The sequence below is a fragment of the Thunnus thynnus genome, chromosome 8, assembly GCF_963924715.1.
Source record: "Thunnus thynnus chromosome 8, fThuThy2.1, whole genome shotgun sequence".
Lineage (NCBI taxonomy): Eukaryota > Metazoa > Chordata > Actinopteri > Scombriformes > Scombridae > Thunnus > Thunnus thynnus.
Window position 1 is genome coordinate 4,586,707 of NC_089524.1, and position 19,034 is coordinate 4,605,740.

Consider the following 19,034-nt stretch of genomic DNA (forward strand, 5'->3'; position numbering starts at 1 on the left):
AAGCTTTTGTTTGTTGTGCATAATAATTTTTGACAGTTTCTTTTTGGGTGAAAGGCACATCACTTTGTGCAGAAAGCAGGGCAGAGGTTATTGAAAATGACAATATTATTTTCTGGTCTGGTCTTGCTCATGTGCAGTGTCTGCTAAATCCTAATAAATGCTCAATGACAGGAGAAGATGAATTACCAGAATCTGTGCTTCTAGTTACAGAGTGAGCTACCTCAGCAATGATGGAGTAATGAATTCACCGTATTATCCCTCTACTCAATTTCCCGCCTTTCTTACTGATTGAATTTGAAAGAATTTTCAACGAGCCCTGTGAGGGAAAGGAAAGAGGGTTTGTGTTTTTGTGGATATGTGTATACTGTATGAGGGTGTATGTGTGTGTGTGTTTTGGGGATTCACTGGAGAGTATACCCATTGCTTGCAATGCAAACACAATGTGGGCCTTCCGCCTGCACCACCTGTCCACAGCAAACATTGCCAAGGGAAAGCTGCCGTATTCACCAGGGTGAAGGCAGGAGTGTTGACATGTATTTGGCCGTGTTCTGAACATAATTGCGCTTGGATAATGCATGTGATTTTTAAGGGGTTTTTTTTTGTTTTTTTTCATTATAAATATCATTTAACTGTGGAAAATTCACTACACTCATTAAATATTATTAAATGGTTGTTTAAACCTTAGGCAACATGCCTGTTGCCATGCTGTATTAGTTCTGCAGAAAAAATGGCCCCTGTGAGATATTCTTATGTTCTGATGTGATATATAACACTGCAATATATATATATATATATATATATATATATGTAATATAACAATGTTAGATTGTTACTGATGCATCAATATTTAAGCAGCATTTTACTGTTGTTGCTGGTCTAAGTTAATTCCAGGATCAAGGGTCAGCAGATGAATCTGGGGGTTCGTGAGGTTATTAATGGGGCAGGAAAGAAGAAAAAGTCAAGTTTTGCAACATAAATGTGTATTCATATTTTGGACTTTTCTCTAATTGTTGCTTTTGTGGTGAAATATTGGATAATTTGACCCCTTTGGACCTCAGACAGGTATTTAAAATATTTAGGGGGAATCATTTTTTTTGAAAAGTGACCATTACTAGACACTAGATGCTTTGTTACCTCAAGCCAAAACAGGTTGGGAACCATCGGTAATAATAGTAAAAAGGACATTTCCCTCTGAAATGAATTAGAAGTATAAAGTAATATATCTAATGTTAATATGCAAGTACCTCAAAATTCTTCTTAGTACAGTACTTGAGTACATTTCCTGCCACTGTAGATGTAGATATCATGAGCCAGCTAGGTAAAAAGGGGCCTCTTTGAATTTGGAGAAAATGTAAAAACTCTTGGCCATGATAGCGTCCAAAGAGTTAAATTGATGAAACTGATGTACCCCACCGGAAAGGAGCAATGAAATTGATAATAATAATGACTTAGTTGGTTGTAGGGAGGATTGCAACCCCTAAAATCAGCTCTGTGGTGAAACCCATTTCATTTCCTCCTCTCCCTGCAGGACGAACCATTTGGCCTATCAGGGGTTTAAGATAAGACGGGGCTAGCTTATCACAGTCAATGATAACTGAAGAAATGAACGACAGTGGGGATTTGCGAACACTCTTTCTATACCTGTTCTGTGCCCCGTTCCCCTCTTGCGCTCACTCCCTCCCTCTCTGTGTATTCCTCTTTTTCCACAAGACGTGCTGTGGCTTTGAACTAGTGCTTTCACATTGCAAAGTGGAACTCAAGAGACACAGTGTCCCATTTGAAGAGGTCATTTATTTGTATGGCATGAAATGAGGTGAAGATTAATAGCTACATTGGATACAGTATATCTGAGCAAGAGATTAGTCAAAGGCTTTGTCTGAATACTACAGTGTCAGCAAAAAGGTCAACGGGTACCACATATCCATTTAACATCATTATGTTTGCTTCCCACACTCTGCCTACAGTTTCTGCTTAATATTGTGTGAATCAGTGTCTCGTTTCACGATGCAATAACAGAAAATGAAATTGATGCAAATCTTTGCCACAAGCTCATCATAACTTCTGTTTGTAGTAGTTTTGTATTCTGTTGGATTTATACTTTGTATCATTCAAACATCTGGGTGTTCAAGCTTTCCTCATTACTCCTGGTTTAATGTGATATATACCCTTTCAAAAGGCCACACTCTGCCCATCCATCATCAGCAGCCAAGGTTGTTCAACCCGTTCTGATTACAGCAGTCAAGCTTTTAGTTTGCAGATAGAAAAGTGCAACATTTGAGTGATTGGACAATGCAGTTCATATATATTTACTGATTTATTTCCTGCCACACAATGAATTCTGACAAAAAAAAACGTGTCAGTCAAGACAATTGATCATATTCATTTCTATGTGACTCATCCATGGTTTTAATATACATAAGAAAGTATTCTTTTTATTGCGTTCTAAAAAGCATTAGGGATGTTGCCCCTCAAAAAACTTTTTAAAATGAACAGAGTGCTCTTTGAAAAAAGCTGGAGGCTATTTGAGGAATGTTTTTTCTCATTATTTTTGTCATATAATGTTCTCATATAAGCATGAATGTGAAAATTCACTCTTACTGAAACCGATACGACTTTTTCTCATATTCAGCTCACAACATGGGTCTCAATTCATTTTAAGCTTCTAAATTGGTTCACTAGAATGGGCATCTACATTGTTTGAAGTGTTTATAGAGTTATGTGCATATACTGTATGGTGAGAGGTACTCAGCAGCATTTTGACATTTCATATTTAGAGGCATAAAAGACATACAAACCTGTGGGATGCCCTTAAAACACAGCTCTTCTATTGTTTCAGCAGCAGTGAGAGAAAGTGGGAATAACTCAAATGTTGATAGAGGCAATTTATTAATGTGTGGGTTGGCTTTAATGTGAAACCATGATGTAGAGGAAAAATCAGCTTAACATATTAGAAAACCCACCTACAGGGAAATAACCTATTTTAGTGTTTGTAACTAGAACTAATTAAATATGTACTGGCAAAATGAACACGCTGTTTGTAGAACAGAACTATGTTTGATGTTAAAAAATGAAAACCCTGATATAAGACCAGGGAGGATATTGTATTTATTTTTTGCAAGCATCTTCCCTCCATCACAAATGTGCATGGAAATTAATTTATAAAGAGACAGTTTTGAAGTCATAGACAGGTATCACAGCTGTAATTACAATGGATTGGTTGTGATTACTTTGAAATTTCTCAGGAAGGCTACAGGAGTACTTTGCCTGTCTTGCACACGATTTGATGCAATGTAATGCAAAAGCGGGTTAGGGTTAGGGAAGGGCATTGTGTTGGGAGCGGACTTTGTACGTTCAACTCCTGTTTGGTCTGCTGTGGGTGGGCTTCAGTCCATTTCCAACTGCAGCCAATCAGCCGCAATCACACCTATCTGAATCCAAACACCACGATCTCTGGAGGAGGAGGGGGGGATATAGTAAATATAATAGGAAATACAAGATTTGTAAAAGGTAACAAAGCGGGCTGTCTTTGTCTCCATAGCAACGTTGGCTGAGGATCATGGGGAATGTAGCCTTCTGCTATCCATAACTGACAAATTAAAACGGACGGCCATAACATGAACCTATCATATTGTTAAGTTATCAAGGACACTTTCGTGTTTTTGCGTTGAGAAATGTTGAAGATATCATTGAAAAAAAAGCTTAACACAGGAAATGACAGTGAGAGAAATACTTCCAGGCAGCAGGTCCTCTGGTCCTGGCTGATATAATTAAAATAAAGAAAAAAAAAAAAGAAGAAAGAAAACAAGGATAAAATCTTGTGATTAAATTTGAGTAACCTAGTGGTTATAGACAGAAAAAAAAAAAAAAAAAAAAAACGTGGTGCAGGCACAAAAGATATTCCAATCGAAATACGTTAGTTTTAAAGTCGTGAGTGTCTGTCCATGTACACAAATCTATGGATTAAATTTCGTGACTATTTCACAAACTGCCATGATACTGGATTGGACTGTGGCAGGTAGTGGTGTGTTTTCATAGGATCACTTCCAGTATAAAGCTGATTGAGAAAATAGATATTGTATAACCTTTTAATCCCAAAGCAGATTTGGATTTTCTGAGGTCAGTGTCTGTTCTTAGAACATATTTTCTGTAAAGCAAGCTGTTTTGACCCTGCATTTATATCTTGTGCTGATGTAGTCATATGAAGTTTGGCCGTTGGTTCTTTTATCCAGTTTGTTATGACAGCAGGTTAGCAGTGGTCAGAGTACAACTTGTAGCCTCACCTGCTCGGGGCAAGTGGCAACACTTTCACTGAAATTAGTTGAATTTTTCTTTGGGAGGTACTGAGCTAAAAAGCCTGGCATTGCAGGTCACAGGAAACATGTGCTGGCAATTCTGCAACTGTGTTTGTGTGTGTTTGGAAGCTTGGATTCATAAACATTTTTGAAGAGGGGCAGAGCCACAACAAGGTGAACAACTAAGTATATACTATACCACAGCAATGGGTTTTGTTTAACAGTTTCCGTGGTTCATATTGAGCTTTTTTTCAGGCTTGTGTATAAGTGGAGCCAGCTTTTCAGTCATTTTCATAATGCGTTTTTTAGCTGCACCACTAGGGCTGTAGGAGCAATCTCAACTTTATGTCAGAGCTCACAGCTCATCCTCCAAGAAACTACAGAAGTTGCTGATTTAGTTTTATCTCTACTTTTGCTTCTTTGGTGATTAACTTTGCACTCACAAGGTTTCTTCAAAGCTTTTCAGTGATTAGTGTCTGGGATCAAAACTAAAATGAGCTACCCTCTGCTATCAATGTAACTCTGCAAAATAGTCTGAATTCAAGCTCCAGATGTCATAGGTACAACTTTATATTGACTATAGGCGGAGATAAATACGGGGTTGATCAGTTTAGATGCATGTGATCAATCTTGTTCCGTATCAAAATTACAGATAAGGAAGATTTTTTCATGTCATCAAAATCCATTATATTGTGATTCTAAAACAATAATTCCCACTTACTTGACTTTGCAGAGCCACTCAGGTGAATGATGTCATGCGCACCTCTCTCCTCAAAACATTTCCAGCCTTTGTGGAGAGATTTGTATTGTTTTGCCAGACAAACACACACATCTCATTTTAATTCATGATGTCCTCTCTCCGTTAGTGTAGAACTGCAAGTGAAAGAGTGCAAAGAAGTATCTGTGAAGGACACTTCACATGGGAATCTTCCACTAAATACCTTTTTTGGTAGTGGAATAACATTGTATATGAGTCGAAGCACTGTCAAGTGCGATAGCAGCTCAAAAAGCTGTGCCTTGGGCAAATATTCTAGAAAAACATTGGGAAAAGTGCATACGGGGTGCCAGGCTGGTCTTCTATTGATTGAACATCCGTATCCTTTGGTTCATTGCTGCAGTTCAGCTTGCCATGCTGCCTTTGACATATCTATTTTTTCTCCTCTAATGTATGTGTGCCAGGTTTTTACATAAAAGAAGAGAGTCACAGTAGCTCAAAAGCTGCAAGAGGGAGATAGGCAGGAAGAAAGTTCTGCCTTTATTAAGAGTCTTCATTTCTGCTCCCTGGGTGGTACCTTTACATCCGTCATTGATTATCTTCCAGCTGTCAGATGTAATCAAATATGAACATGTCCAGACATATTCTTATCAGTGAAGTACTTGGGATAAATGCAGCATATAAACTGCACTCATCTATGAGGTCAGACATATTAGTTGTCAGAAAGGAACAGGAGAACATGAAAAGGCAACAAAGGCCAACAGAATCTTTTGTTCAGGTTTGCTTCATGACATTTTTGCTCCTACTTTGTTTCCTTTCTCATTACAGAATACATTCTCTATTTGAGCAATTGGGCTGTTTCTTGTAGCATCTTGTACTTTATTCATTTCAAAGTATTTCTCTGTCATGATGTGGCTATTAAAGAAAACATCTGTCAGCTGTGTAGTCAGAGCAGATTTCCATCCCAGGTGACAAACATTGTTCCAAATGATACCAGGTTTTTGTCTAGATGTTTTTGTGTGTTTTTTTTTTTTTTTTCTTTTTCCTGGCTGTCCTCTCGTTAGCTTTTTCTTTTTCCCTCATTCTCTCTTTCTCTCTCCATCAATTCACTTTCACTTCAGTTCAGGCTGTATCGGCATAGCTGAGGGATTCCTTACATTGCAAAAGCACATAGTGACAGAATGAATTATATTCGCTGCTCTCTCTCTCTCTCTCTCTCTCTCTTCCCTCTCTCTCTCTCCTCATCATTTATTCCACATACTGAGCTTTAGGCAAATGATGTAACTATGTGATAATGCAGGAGAGGAGGCAGAGAAGAGGACTTTCCAACCATGAACACACCTTCAATGACTGCAATTAACAGTTATTTTCATTGTCAATTAAACTTTTTTGACAATTGAATGACGGTGTATGTGGGGGGGCTGTCTTGATAAGGCTGTCTGTCTTCCTTGACAGTGTAGTTCATAAAATGTCCATAAATTGTGAAAAGTGATGATCAGAATTTCCCAGAATCCAAGGTGCCATTTTCAAATTTCTTTTGTAGTTGAACCAACAGGGCAAAACCCAAAGTTTGCAATAATATCAAAATGAGTAGAAGCAGAAAATCTCACATTTAAGAAGTAGGAACCAGCAAATGTGTTGCATTTTTGCTTGAAAAATGACTAAATGATCACTTCATTATCAACGTTTGGATCACTTTTCTGTCAATCAACTTATCAGTTAACTGAATTATTATTTCAGCTCTCCTTACAAGTCTCTTATTCACCAAACTGCATTTTTAATACAGAGCATATTCACTAATCACCACTTCTGATGTTGTTCTGATGTTTCTTTCTCTTTTCCCTGATTCTGTCCAGGGAGTTTGGAAGATGGAAGGTGAACAACTTGGCCGTGGAAAGGAGAGATTTCTTGGAGTCTCAGTTACCTCTGACTTCTGAGTTCATCAGGAACATTCGACTCCTGGGCCGCAGGCCCACCACCCAGATGATCACTGACAATCTGATCAGGAAGTATGGGACTCACTTCCTGTTGTCAGCTACACTGGGAGGTAAACAGAGAAACAAAATTGATTGATTACATTGTTTAGACATCTTTATGGTGGTCTACATTAACTTGTATGCTATTAAACTCCTTGGAATAAATTAGCCAAATGACACCCCTAACTAGTAATCTGTTAGTTCACCAAGCCCTAGGCATCTTAGTTTTGTGTTTCAGGCTTTGCATTCTAGCTCAGCATGCATGCAATTTAGTGTAACAGCAGGAGCCGATTCTAAATTCACAATGCAGTCCTTGATTTCATACAGAAGTAGACAAAAGCAGCCTTCTCATTTTTAGCGGGAAAACATACATTTGGCCAAGTGAAATTACAGATATTGCTGGCAGATTTTATCAGCTCTAGTTATTTAGATAATGAGGGTTAATTATGTGAGTTGGTTGAAAACTCTTCATTTGGCTGATTTTTTAAACGTTTCCAACAAACAACAAAAATGAGAACCCTGCAAAAAAGGGCCACATATCAACTCAATTGTATTTTAACCATTTTTATGGTTATGTTTAGGGACTCACAGCACTTGGTTTGGATCTGGGTAAGATTGTGGTCTGGGTTGAATATTGAAGTCAAAAGTGACTTGAAGCATGAGAGAGTGTATATGTTTATTTATTGACTGTTCACTGACACCACAACCTTTTCCTAACCTTCACCAAAGTGCTTTTGTTGCCCAACCCCAACCACATGTGAGACTAAGAATGTGAACTCTTGAGAGTGTCAAAGTTCTTCACTTTGTTCGCCCACCATCCACTCCAACCTCCTCCTCCTCCTCCTCCTCCACAACTTGTGTGTTATATCAAACCGTAACCCTTCCTTCCATCAAGAAAAAAAAAAAAAAACCCATCTCTATGGAATAATCCAGGCAGCAATTAATCTTCCCTCTAAACGTATTTGTTAAAACAAATTAGTAGTAAACATAATTACTAGGAGGCAGGGTTGGATTAAAGCTAAAGTTTGCAGGTCTCAAGTAAAAAGTCAGCCTTCTCCCCAGTTGCTTATCCATGTAGAGGACATGAAAATGAAGGAGCAGTATTGTTTTTGTATTCCAGGGTAGGGCTACAGTAGCTGACGCAGGTATTAAAGTATAGTGTTGTAAGGATAAACGTGCATTTGGTAAATTATTCTCTCCCAAATGATATTGGCTTTAGTAAAGCATACATTTTGTGTCGATAAAAGCTTTTAGAATTTGCTCTCCCAGGCTTTGCATATGGAAAACAGATGGACATAGCACAATAACCCAGTCACAGTAAGTAACTGAATAACACATCACGGTGGAATAATATGCGACTGGCAGCACAGAAATCGCTCTTCAAAGATGTATAAATACATGTAAAAGCTTGTGTACTGTAAGCCCACCACTCCCAGTGACAGTCACCCCATTTTTTGGTTTTCTGCTGTGTGATGAATGGACAAGCTTTAATGGTCCTTGGAGTGAAGAAAAAAAGAGAGCAAAAAAAAGTCATTTAAGATGCCAGAGAGGCACAGGCTAGTCTTGCAAAGCAGATTTGCTTTTACAGAGCAACACTTGTCAATTACTTTAGACCTGACTCCCGGCTTAGAAAAGGTTGCCACAGAGTGTGAGTGGCTGCATATAATGCAACCCTACCAGCTGCCTGAGCTGATGCAGCCCCACACTCTGGCTCTGCGCCAGTACTTAGTGGTATGAAGAGAGGAGAATGAGGAGTTTGCCTTGGGCTGTTGCCAGAGATATGCCTCTGTGGTTCTGAATGGATTGCCTCTGTGTTCAGAAACATATGGACTTAATGAAATTAATAAATATATTGTGATATTAAGAGGGTGCCCTTCAGCAGCAGAGGAAGAAAGGCAGTGGGCAGAAAAATGGCCCTGAAGCATTAACACTGCATTATGATGAGAAATATGATGTGCAGTGTCTTGGGGACTCTCAAAGCAATGAGAGTGTGTTGCGCCATGGTCTCAAGACTTATGAAGTTCTGATTGCTATGATCAGTGGCTACTGATACAGGGTAACATGGTCAATATTATCCTGCAACTGTATTTATCAAGGTTTATCCTAATTGTGGTTAAGTGTCTTTGTGCCCCAGTGGCTGATGTGCTGGCTACCGCTGTGCATTTAATCTATGCATCGGTATCTCCTGGAGTAGAGCAGGTGGTGGGTTTTAAAATTATGGCACAGTGTTAAACTGTAGATTAATTGGAATAAATTGAGAACAAAAAAAGGTATCATGAGCCATGTAAGCCACCCTGACTGCCATGAAAAGAGTGCCAAATACTCACTCCAAGTTCATTAACAGAAAATTCAAGGGGATAGATGTGACACTACTTGGCACACTGTTTGATTGACAAGTGATTTGTGGGAAGTGCAGTGAATAAACACCTCAGTGATAAGTGCTTAGCACCAAAGATCGAGACAACACCAAAAATCACTTAAACACTTAAGATATTAACTCTTTGATTTTATGTCAGAGTCATCCAGGAAAGAGTGAGAATATACTTCGAATTCCTTAATGGCAATACAGTACATTGCACACCCTTTTCAGAATGTATTAGCATTTTTCTAACAATTAAATGGTCTGTGTCTGTGCAGGAGAAGAAGCCTTAACAATATTTGTTGACAAGAGAAAACTGAGTAAGAAAGCAGAGGTGAGCGATTACTCGGGTAACTCCTCCACTGTGACTCTGGAAGCTCTGCACCAGCTGGCTGCCTCCTACTTCATCGACAGGGAGAGCACTCTGCGCAAGCTGCACCACATTCAGATCGCCTCCACTGCCATCAAGGTAACACCTCTGTATCTTTATTGTTGGGGCACATTCACAGACTAATGCACTGATTATCAAAGCTTTCACCTTCTTCAATCTTCCATCAGCCCAAAATCAAATCTAAAAGAATTACACCATGACAGTAAGCTGAAATCTTTCCACAGCAAAAAGCAAGAAGGCTGGTATTCTTGGTAAATAACTCTCTCCTACCACTTTGGCAAACTTCTGTTTTCCTTTATTCTCTTACATTTGTACAAAACAAAATGTCTGGTTTCCTTTCTTTGCATACTTATTTGGTAAATGGTTTTGTTTAACTAACACCAAGCAAAACTCATATCATGTCTCTATGAGAGGAGGGTAAATTACTGAAGATCCTGTCCACTGTCAACTCCATTAGCATACATGAGGAGGGCAAAATATTAGGAACATGTACTCCAGTACACCACCACCACTTACTGCATCCTCAAAAATAAACACAAAATGGAATCACCACCTTTCTGACACCGTCAACAAAAACTGAAAATGTAAAAGCTTCGTAAAAGTAGAATTTATGGAAGAGCTGTTGTATTGGATTGCATCAGATTGCACAGGAGTACCTAATAAAGTGGCTAGTGAATGTATTTGTCCGAATAAAACTGGTTTGTATGACCAATATAAACAAATCTTCCCCAAAAGCACAAAAAATGTTCTCAAGAACAGCAGGTAGTGAGTGCACTGTTCCAAGAAGACGAAAATGACAAACATAAGACTGTATGCTCATGCTTCTTTCTTATCCTTTGATATAAAGCATTAGACTGGCTCTGATTGGAAACACGAGCATGCACAAACTCACGGTACATGATTTTGGGGTTTTAAGATTAGAGATTTACCTCTCCCTGCCATCTGGAGCTACTAGCATAGGAATGTGCCCAAAAAAGCTCCCTCTGAAACTCTTCTTTGAATGAAAGCAAAGCATAATTGCCATAGCTAAAAGTGATATGATGTGATATTCTGTTGTTGACTAACAGTGTCCTATATAGACATTTAAACACTTGATGCTATTAGTATTGTCAACACTTGTTAATCTACATATTACATCTCTAACCATGAAATTGTAAATGCACCAGTTTTAGTGTTTCTCCACACTGCAGATATGTATATGTGCATAATAATAATAATAATAATAAGAGATCCATGATTCAAGAGAGCTTTATTGTCATTGTCTCTGATAACAACACTGCAGTTGAAACTCCAATCAAGTGCCAAGAGTAAAGGTACAAAAAATAAAAGTACAAAGTGAAACAGAGGTTAGAGGGTATTTAGCTTCAGTACTGTGATTTACTCTATTTCCCAGTGAAACAGAATATGTGGGCGGTGTACAATTACAAGAGGGTTTTAAATCAAATCAGATTTGATTGGACTGTTAAAAGGTAAGCATGGCTCAGCGAATACATTGCAATATGGAGCTGTTGAGAGATACTGAGCTGTGGTTATATCTGTGTTGTTATATCATGAGGACGAGGGAGAAATGAATAAATTAGACTTCAGCCACATTCTTTTGGAAATGATCACAAGGTTTTTGCCCACTGTTTTAATATGATGGGTGTGGTTAGTTCAAGATCTGTCATGAAACATATGAAAATGTTTGACACAAAGAGAAAAGGCATGGATTTTAATATAAAATTACTCAAATATGTTTTTTTTTTAAATGTATATTTGGCACGTAACAAGAGATAACTGAACAATTAACACTGGGGAAATATATTTTTAATTCCATTGTCTTTGACAAGAAAGACAGCTAATAAATCGAAGTACCACTCAGGTATAAACACTATTGTTAAGAAATATACTGAGTTAAATGTTTTATGAAAGTGTGAAATTATATGAACTCATTCCACTCGGTCTCTATGCACACATTAACCACTATGCACAGTGCACTAACTTCATAAGAAACTATCACAAATTTCCATTTTGATTTGTTGGTTGCTTCTGTGTGTCATTTCCAACAAAGAAAACTACCTCTCTAAAAGTCGTTCATATGGTTTTGGTTGCCATTTTCCTTCTTTACAATTTTCTTGTTATAAGACAATGATAACCACAATGAAAATAAAGATATAGATTGTGCTTTTTTATCAGCTGGCTTGTGATGAGATATGATCTTCAGCTACCGTAAGCACATTGAGTCTGCAGGAAGCTCCGTGATGAGCACATATGGTGAGGGGAAGATAAATGAATCTTGTGAAACACTGCTCATGACAGGTTTCTGCCTCCGGTTGTCACCTTCAGGTAGCATGGGGTTAATAGGGTGACGGAGGGGAGGATGACCCTCTTTTCTGCCTTTTTCATTCCTCGGAACACAGTGGTAGTCAGCGTGTGAAGTGTAGCTCTCTCTGCTGTAGCAGAACATGAATCAGACCGACTGTACTTATATCAAAGCTCTGTCCTCTCTCTACATTGTGTTCAGGGAGGGTTGGGTATCTCTTTTTCTCTTTTGCAGCAAAGGTGGGCACATCTGAGGTGCAGAGGCAGATGCTTTTGTCTGTTTCATTTCTTGGGAATTAGGGTTTTTCTCTGTAGCTAAGAAGAGGAAGAAGAGAGAGTGCGCTTTCATGCTCCAAAAGCAGTCATCTGGCGTAACTGACAGGTGGGAAGTGGAGAGAGGAGAGATTCACCTCCATCTCTGGTAGAAAGTGAGTCAAAGGAGCGACAGATTCCTCCATGCTTGCGCATCATTTCCACAGGGCGTTGACCCACACAGTAGCGGAACCGATACAACTAAGCACTCCTCTGCATGAATTTGAAATCAAACAAGTTGAGGAATGGATGAGAGAAGGCTGGCATGGCGAAGGCCTCCCCTGCTGTGTCCATGCAAAGGGGAAATTGAAGCTTATTTTGGAGGAAAAGCCTGTTACTGTTGTGGTGTGCTGGGGATTGGCTGTGGAAATCTAGGCTCTCTTAAAGAAGTCACGGTGCAGAGCAGTCAGTGATAGGACCATCTTGTTTGTACGATGAGTAATGACTCCGGTTGTTCAAGAGCGGCGGGATTCATTTTTGTTACGATTTGAGAATTTCCGAGACTGAATCAATGGCGATATCCTCACCTGACACATGCAGTATTTGCAAGTGATGTACAAGGTACCAGAATTGAATGAGGAAACAGCAGGATTTTCTGGTTCATATTATCTTATATTATCATATCATCTTGTGGACAGCCTCTCGATTGCACTGTGCTCCCATTATAGCAGAGAAATATATTTTTGTGTTTCCAGTCCCATGACTTGATCAATTACTGTCTAGACTATCACTGAGTGGATAGACAAGTAACTTGATCATCTATGGAAATGCTAAAACTAAAATTTATTTTCACAGCATATTTCTTGTATACAGTTGGAAAAAAATAGTGCAAGAGGCACAAACACATAGACATATTGTATCTCATAACTTACATACTCATAAACATAGACACATTAATGATAAGGCTTAAAGCTGTATTAATCATTATTTATTTTATATTAAAATTAAATCAAATGACAATGTCAAAGATGTCACCCAATGTGCCCCCAGAGAATAAGCAGCCAATGCACAGCTCTACGAAGGTTTTTAGCCTGTGTTGTCTTATTTTGGTTTGACAGCAAACACATCACTGCTCTCATCACTCTTGTCCATTAAACAAGCTGTAATATACCTACTGTACACCGCCAAATGACAGACAAAGTTAGTGACTATTAGCCCACACTAGTGTGTTTACTGGCCTCTACTGGCCAAAAATCATTCAATTTAGCTTTAAGAAAAAAAAAAAAAAAGTTTTCTGCCTTCCTTTAGAAGAGGTTAAAGCACACCTAAACTCCCATGGCTGACTATTTCAAGAATCAAACATAAATAGTAAAAGTACCTGTATCTGTGTTAAAGGTTTGTTGTAATTCAGGAAACGTCTGCCTTGAGAATTACTTATCTGCTCTAATGATCACAACTTTCTTCCTCCTGCTTTCTTCTTTTCCCCACTCTGCTATTTGAATAAGTCAGAGAATTTTAGCACCATAGTACCTGGACAGAAAGTTCACATCATAATGATGGAACTTAAACCCTCAGAAAAATAAAAAGAAATATAGGCAAGTCTTCAGAAGAACTCAAGCCTTTACTTCATGCTCTCATACAGTCATTTGCCAAGATACAGGTGGCCAATAATGTCCTATTAAGTATTTTTAATATACCAGAATGTATCTACAGTGAATAGCAGCTGCTATGTGAAGTGGAAATTGAATGCTCTGCTCATCAGTCAGTGTTTTGCCATATGGCATATCATATGGCATATCAAATAATTCCTTATATGGCTTCAATATTCATGTGGTCTGAAACCCAGGGTTATATTTCATTTCCTCACATTCATATCAGCATTAAAATCCCTCATGAGGGAAACAAGGGATTTATAATGTGATAAAAGTATTATAGTCGAAGAATTGCACTCAAATTATCTTCATTTTCCTTTTCCCATTCAAAGAAGATATTTATTCTTATCCTCACAAACCCCTTTCTTCTGGATTAGGCTTTTGATTAAGGAGCCCCATACAGAGTTTTCACTTCCCTGCAGCTCCGGCTTCATATGAGTTCCCAAGCCCTTCAGCCCTCTATGATTGTGTTACTGATCGACTGACCCTCATTGTCTCGCCTCATCCATCTGTCACTTTACACCAACTGTCCTCTGACAAGCCTGACCAGGACAAATCGCTGAACAAAATATGGTGTCCCGCAAACACAAAGAGAGAAAAATGAGAATCAGTTAGGTGCTCCCCACCATGTCACAGCAAGAAAAAGGAGAGTGCTGAAATAAGATCTCTTCTTGCAAATGAAGTGAAAAAGGATGCTTTGCAGGAGCTGCTTTGTGGCAAAGGTCAATCGAAACATCTTCAATCAGCGACTAGACAAAAAAAAGGGAACGTTATCTAGCATTCTTGCAGAAAAATGGGAGCAGCAAAGCACTCTTATAGCAATTTAGAAGAATCTAAATGAGTTCTATTTACTTTCACATTCACAAGTACAATTGATTATAGACATACTTTATTTAAACAAAACAGAAAAAAGCCATTTATGTTACAAAGACACACATTATCTTGTGCTCAAACCAGTTTTATTTAGTTCAGTCAGGACACTCGCGTCAAGATGTGGCTCTGCTCATGTGATGCTCTGGAACAAATCTGAGCAAGCTTGACTCAGACTGTCCCTGAGTTCATAAACCCTCCTGGCAGAGCCTGAGGTACACATTATTTGATGAGCATGAACACATATCAAAAAGAAAAATGTACAACAACTGATACAGGAAGAGGCTGGGGAGGTGGGGGGAGTTAAAATTCTGAAGCAGGCAGCAGTGTAGTAGGGAAGGTAGAATTCAATATTGTTGTATGCAGCCTGAAGGAGTGCCAAATGTTTATTTAGACCACCTATTGCAAGAGGTAGGTTGTGAACTTACATGTTTAGAGGGTGTATGGAACATGTGACTATACATGTGACCAAACTGCCTGAAATACTACCAGACTCCATTTGAAATGTAGTACCCTTTAAATGCTGTGCAGAATTTACAAATGAGCTCTTTATTTGTTGTTGCCCAGGTGACAGAGACCCGTACTGGTCCTCTTGGATGCAGTAACTATGACAACCTTGACTCTGTTAGCTCCGTGCTGGTTCAGAGCCCTGAAAATAAAGTGCAACTGCAAGGTTTGTCTGATTTATCTACTGTTATGGTAAATGTCATGATCAATTTTTACAGTTAAAATATTCCTCTTAAAAGTATATGTACAAGGAATAAACATCAGTAACACAGGTGGCCGTCTCAACAGTTTGATAGATTCTATTAAGTAAGTTATAAGCTCAGTCAGCTCTATACTCTAACTCCCTAAACTTTCACTGTCACTTTGTAACTTCAAAGTTTGAAGACAGCACTAATCCCAGCTTGGTTTTACAGGCTTGCAGGTGATCCTTCCAGACTACTTGAGAGAAAGTTTTGTGGAAGCTGCTCTCAGCTATATAGCCTGTAATGGAGAGGGTGAATTTGTCTGCAAGGACAACGACTGCTGGTGCAACTGCGGCCCCAAGTTTCCAGAGTGCAATTGCCCCTATATGGACATCCAAGCCATGGAAGAGAGCCTGGAGAGAATCACAGAGACATGGGGATTGCTTTACAAAGAGTTTGAGGAATCAGGTAAGAAAGCCCTCTAAAAAAATAACCAATTCTTACTTTCTTTTGCAATGCAGACATCACATTCATGCCATATCCTAAACGCAGGAAAATCTAACTTTCAGCGTATAAATCATTCATATGAGAGGGAGTGAGAATGAATTCAGGTGTTTTATCTGCACCGTTAAATCTGAGCGAGGATCCTATATGTATGATCCTCCCTATTCTGTGATTTATTGGTGAACTATAATAGGTGGTTGTGAATCCTGGGTCCTGGCACACTATCTGCATCTAGCAAATTAACAATGCGACAGGAGCGGATTTAAAAAATCAACAGCTTTCGGCTCAGGTAGTTTACAATATGTCTGGAGCAGATTAATCAGCTATAAAACCCATTTATTGCTGGTCCGACTTTTCATATCACCGGGGAAACAGAGTTTGAATGGAAGTACTTAGCATAATGTTTGGTTATTATTGCTGTGCTCGGTCACCCTGCCTTGGTGATTATTACTCAGGTGAAATCAAAATGGATGTCTTTTTTTCCACTCCTCAGATTTGGCTGAAATATTCCTAAGTGCAATTACTTTCAAAGTTTATGTTTTAATAGCTGGGTGTAAAGTGAGGGCAGGTGCGTGCCCAGAATGCAGACATCCTCAAGTGTCATAAAAGTGTCCTTCAGCGAGGGATATCACAGATTTCCAGCGTGCTGCCTTATCAGCAGTAGAAGATGCCAGAAAGTGGTCTAACTATTGACACAGACTGAGATTAAAAACAACATCTGCTACCCAGCACCAAAGCTATTATTAAACTTGAACCAAATAGTGACAAAAAAGGACATGATAGTATCAAAAAGGCCTTTCCTGTCCAAACTGTTATTTGTTGTTGAAGCTCATTGCTAAGTTTCAGAGTGTGAAATAATAAACCCTCCTGTCCATAAAGTATGAATTTGCTCAAGTTTCATTTAGATTAAACATGATGAACTCACTCCAAGTGAAATTAAGACTGTGATGATTAAGTTGTAAGCAAATAAAATGACCTTATTACTCTGAATTTCTATCCCTCTTTAGTGTGTCACTCTGAATGCTTTGGTTTCCTATTAGCTTTACTGATTATGATCAAAATGTTAAAAGGGACTTTTTCAAAGCACCACCTGACAGATGCCGTGGCCCAATTCAGAGGCTTGATCCGCCAAAGTCTGCATTTCTAGATTGAATATCTCAGAACAGCCTGCCAAGGCCTGTCCCATGTCAAACGCTCCCTCAAATGAGGCTGAGATATGCAGCCTTCGGTGTATCCTCTGTATTCTCTAGTATCACACACTCCACTGTGTGCTGATCAATTGTTTAATAGACTGTTGAGGTGATCCATGCCCAGTCGTAAATTCAGGACATATGATGTGACCACAATTTATTTACAAGGAATTTTGTTTAATGTGCTCATCATTGACTGGTAAATATATGACGCGAGCTGGACTGATGGAAAAGCCACCGCTGCCATAGATTATTTCTTCTTGCAGGCGTAGACAGAAAAATCAAAATTAGGCTCTATAAATATAAATCTGTTCTCATGGTATCTTATTTTGCGAGTTATTTATCATTTGTTAAAAGGAAATGTCACATCTCACACTGTATACTCATGCCCAGTTACCCAACCTTGGTAAAAATATGGGTGTGGTAACCGACATACAGTTGCACGCTGTACAGAGGACAGTGAATGGATCCTCTTGGAAATGTAATTGTTAAAATTATACAGATATCCCCTTTCTTTTCTGCTGTTACAGATGAATTCAAGGCGTTCTATGCGAGGCTGCCGCAGAACTATTTCCTGAACGTGTCAACCATCCAACACTTGTGGTCCCTGGACAGCCTTTTCCAGTGGCGATATGAGCAGTTGGAGAACAGCATGCGGGTCCTCTCCAGACGAGCCCAGAGAGTCATCTTCAAGCTCTTCAGTCTGAGCAAAAGATGTCATCGACAGCCCCAAGTCCGCCTACCAAGAGAACGGTGAGCACGTGGAGCACTGAAAAATACATTTTGATTCTCTCTACCCACATCTCAGTTACATACATCTGATGCTTTTTTAAATATCTTTCAGTCAAAGCTAACTTTGATCCTGAGTAAAGCTACTGCAGCCAAACTTTTTACATTGAATATCTCTTTTTAATGTAGCGTCTTTTTTTACATTCCTCCCTTTCAGTTTGTATGTTTGATGTACGCTCACTGAGCACTTTATTAGGAACACCTGTGCAATCTAACGCAGTCCAATACACTACCACCACCCACTACGACCTCAATAATAAACAAAAGTAGAATTATCACCTTTCTGACAATGTCAACAAAAACTGAAAACATATAGGCTTTGTAAAAGTGGAATTTATGACAGAGCTGTTACACTGGATTGCATCAGATTGCACAGGTGTTCCTAATAACGTGCTCAATATGTGTATACCCTCAGAGGAGTTGCAAGGTTCTAGCATTTGTTTTTGCAAAATCCTACTGTACATCAAGTCACAGCCTGCAGCTCTTTCTATAGACTAATCCAGGGAAGTAGGTGGAAATAAATAAGCTGCCATTGCTGCTGTGGCATTTCACTTGTAAACCCTCACATTAACCTTTAGTGAACTGCATGTAAAGGATTTTAAATTTTACTGATTTTTATAACTTTTGTAGCTTTTGCCAAAAATATGATCAGCCAGTGAAACCAGTTGAAATACAACCATCCACATGCAATTAAAGCAATGTTGTTTGGAAGCAAGAGATCTAAAAGACCTTCAACTTTAAACCAAATTCAGCCAAGCTTTTCCATGACAATCACCAAAACAGAGCCTACTTGGTTTGCAGCTTCTCCAACACTAAACTTCAACTTCAGAAAACGAAAAAAAAAAAAAATTCACAAGTCTCTGCTCCATAAAATCTTCATTGAGCTTCATGAAATCTGCATGAGATCATGAAATTTTCATTCCATTTTACTGGACTTCATCTCCATGAAATTCTCTGAAATGCCTCTGAAACCAGACTCTCTAAGTTTCATGGCTGTCAAGAATAAAACTCCGCTTTTACAGTTTCATTCAGTTTTATTAAAATCTGTATTTCT

At 38.8% G+C, this 19,034-nt stretch overlaps 1 protein-coding gene across 1 annotated transcript in view; it reads left to right on the forward strand.

Moving 5' to 3' along the window:
- Positions 1–19,034, forward strand: part of LOC137187349 (BMP/retinoic acid-inducible neural-specific protein 3-like) — a 51,368-nt gene that overhangs the window by 23,194 nt on the left and 9,140 nt on the right. Inside the window, exons 3-7 of the mRNA XM_067596183.1 lie at positions 6,864–7,054; positions 9,621–9,811; positions 15,376–15,481; positions 15,729–15,965; positions 17,722–17,944. Coding sequence (XP_067452284.1) covers positions 6,864–7,054; positions 9,621–9,811; positions 15,376–15,481; positions 15,729–15,965; positions 17,722–17,944 — 948 coding nt within the window. The remainder of the gene's footprint in view (positions 1–6,863; positions 7,055–9,620; positions 9,812–15,375; positions 15,482–15,728; positions 15,966–17,721; positions 17,945–19,034) is intronic.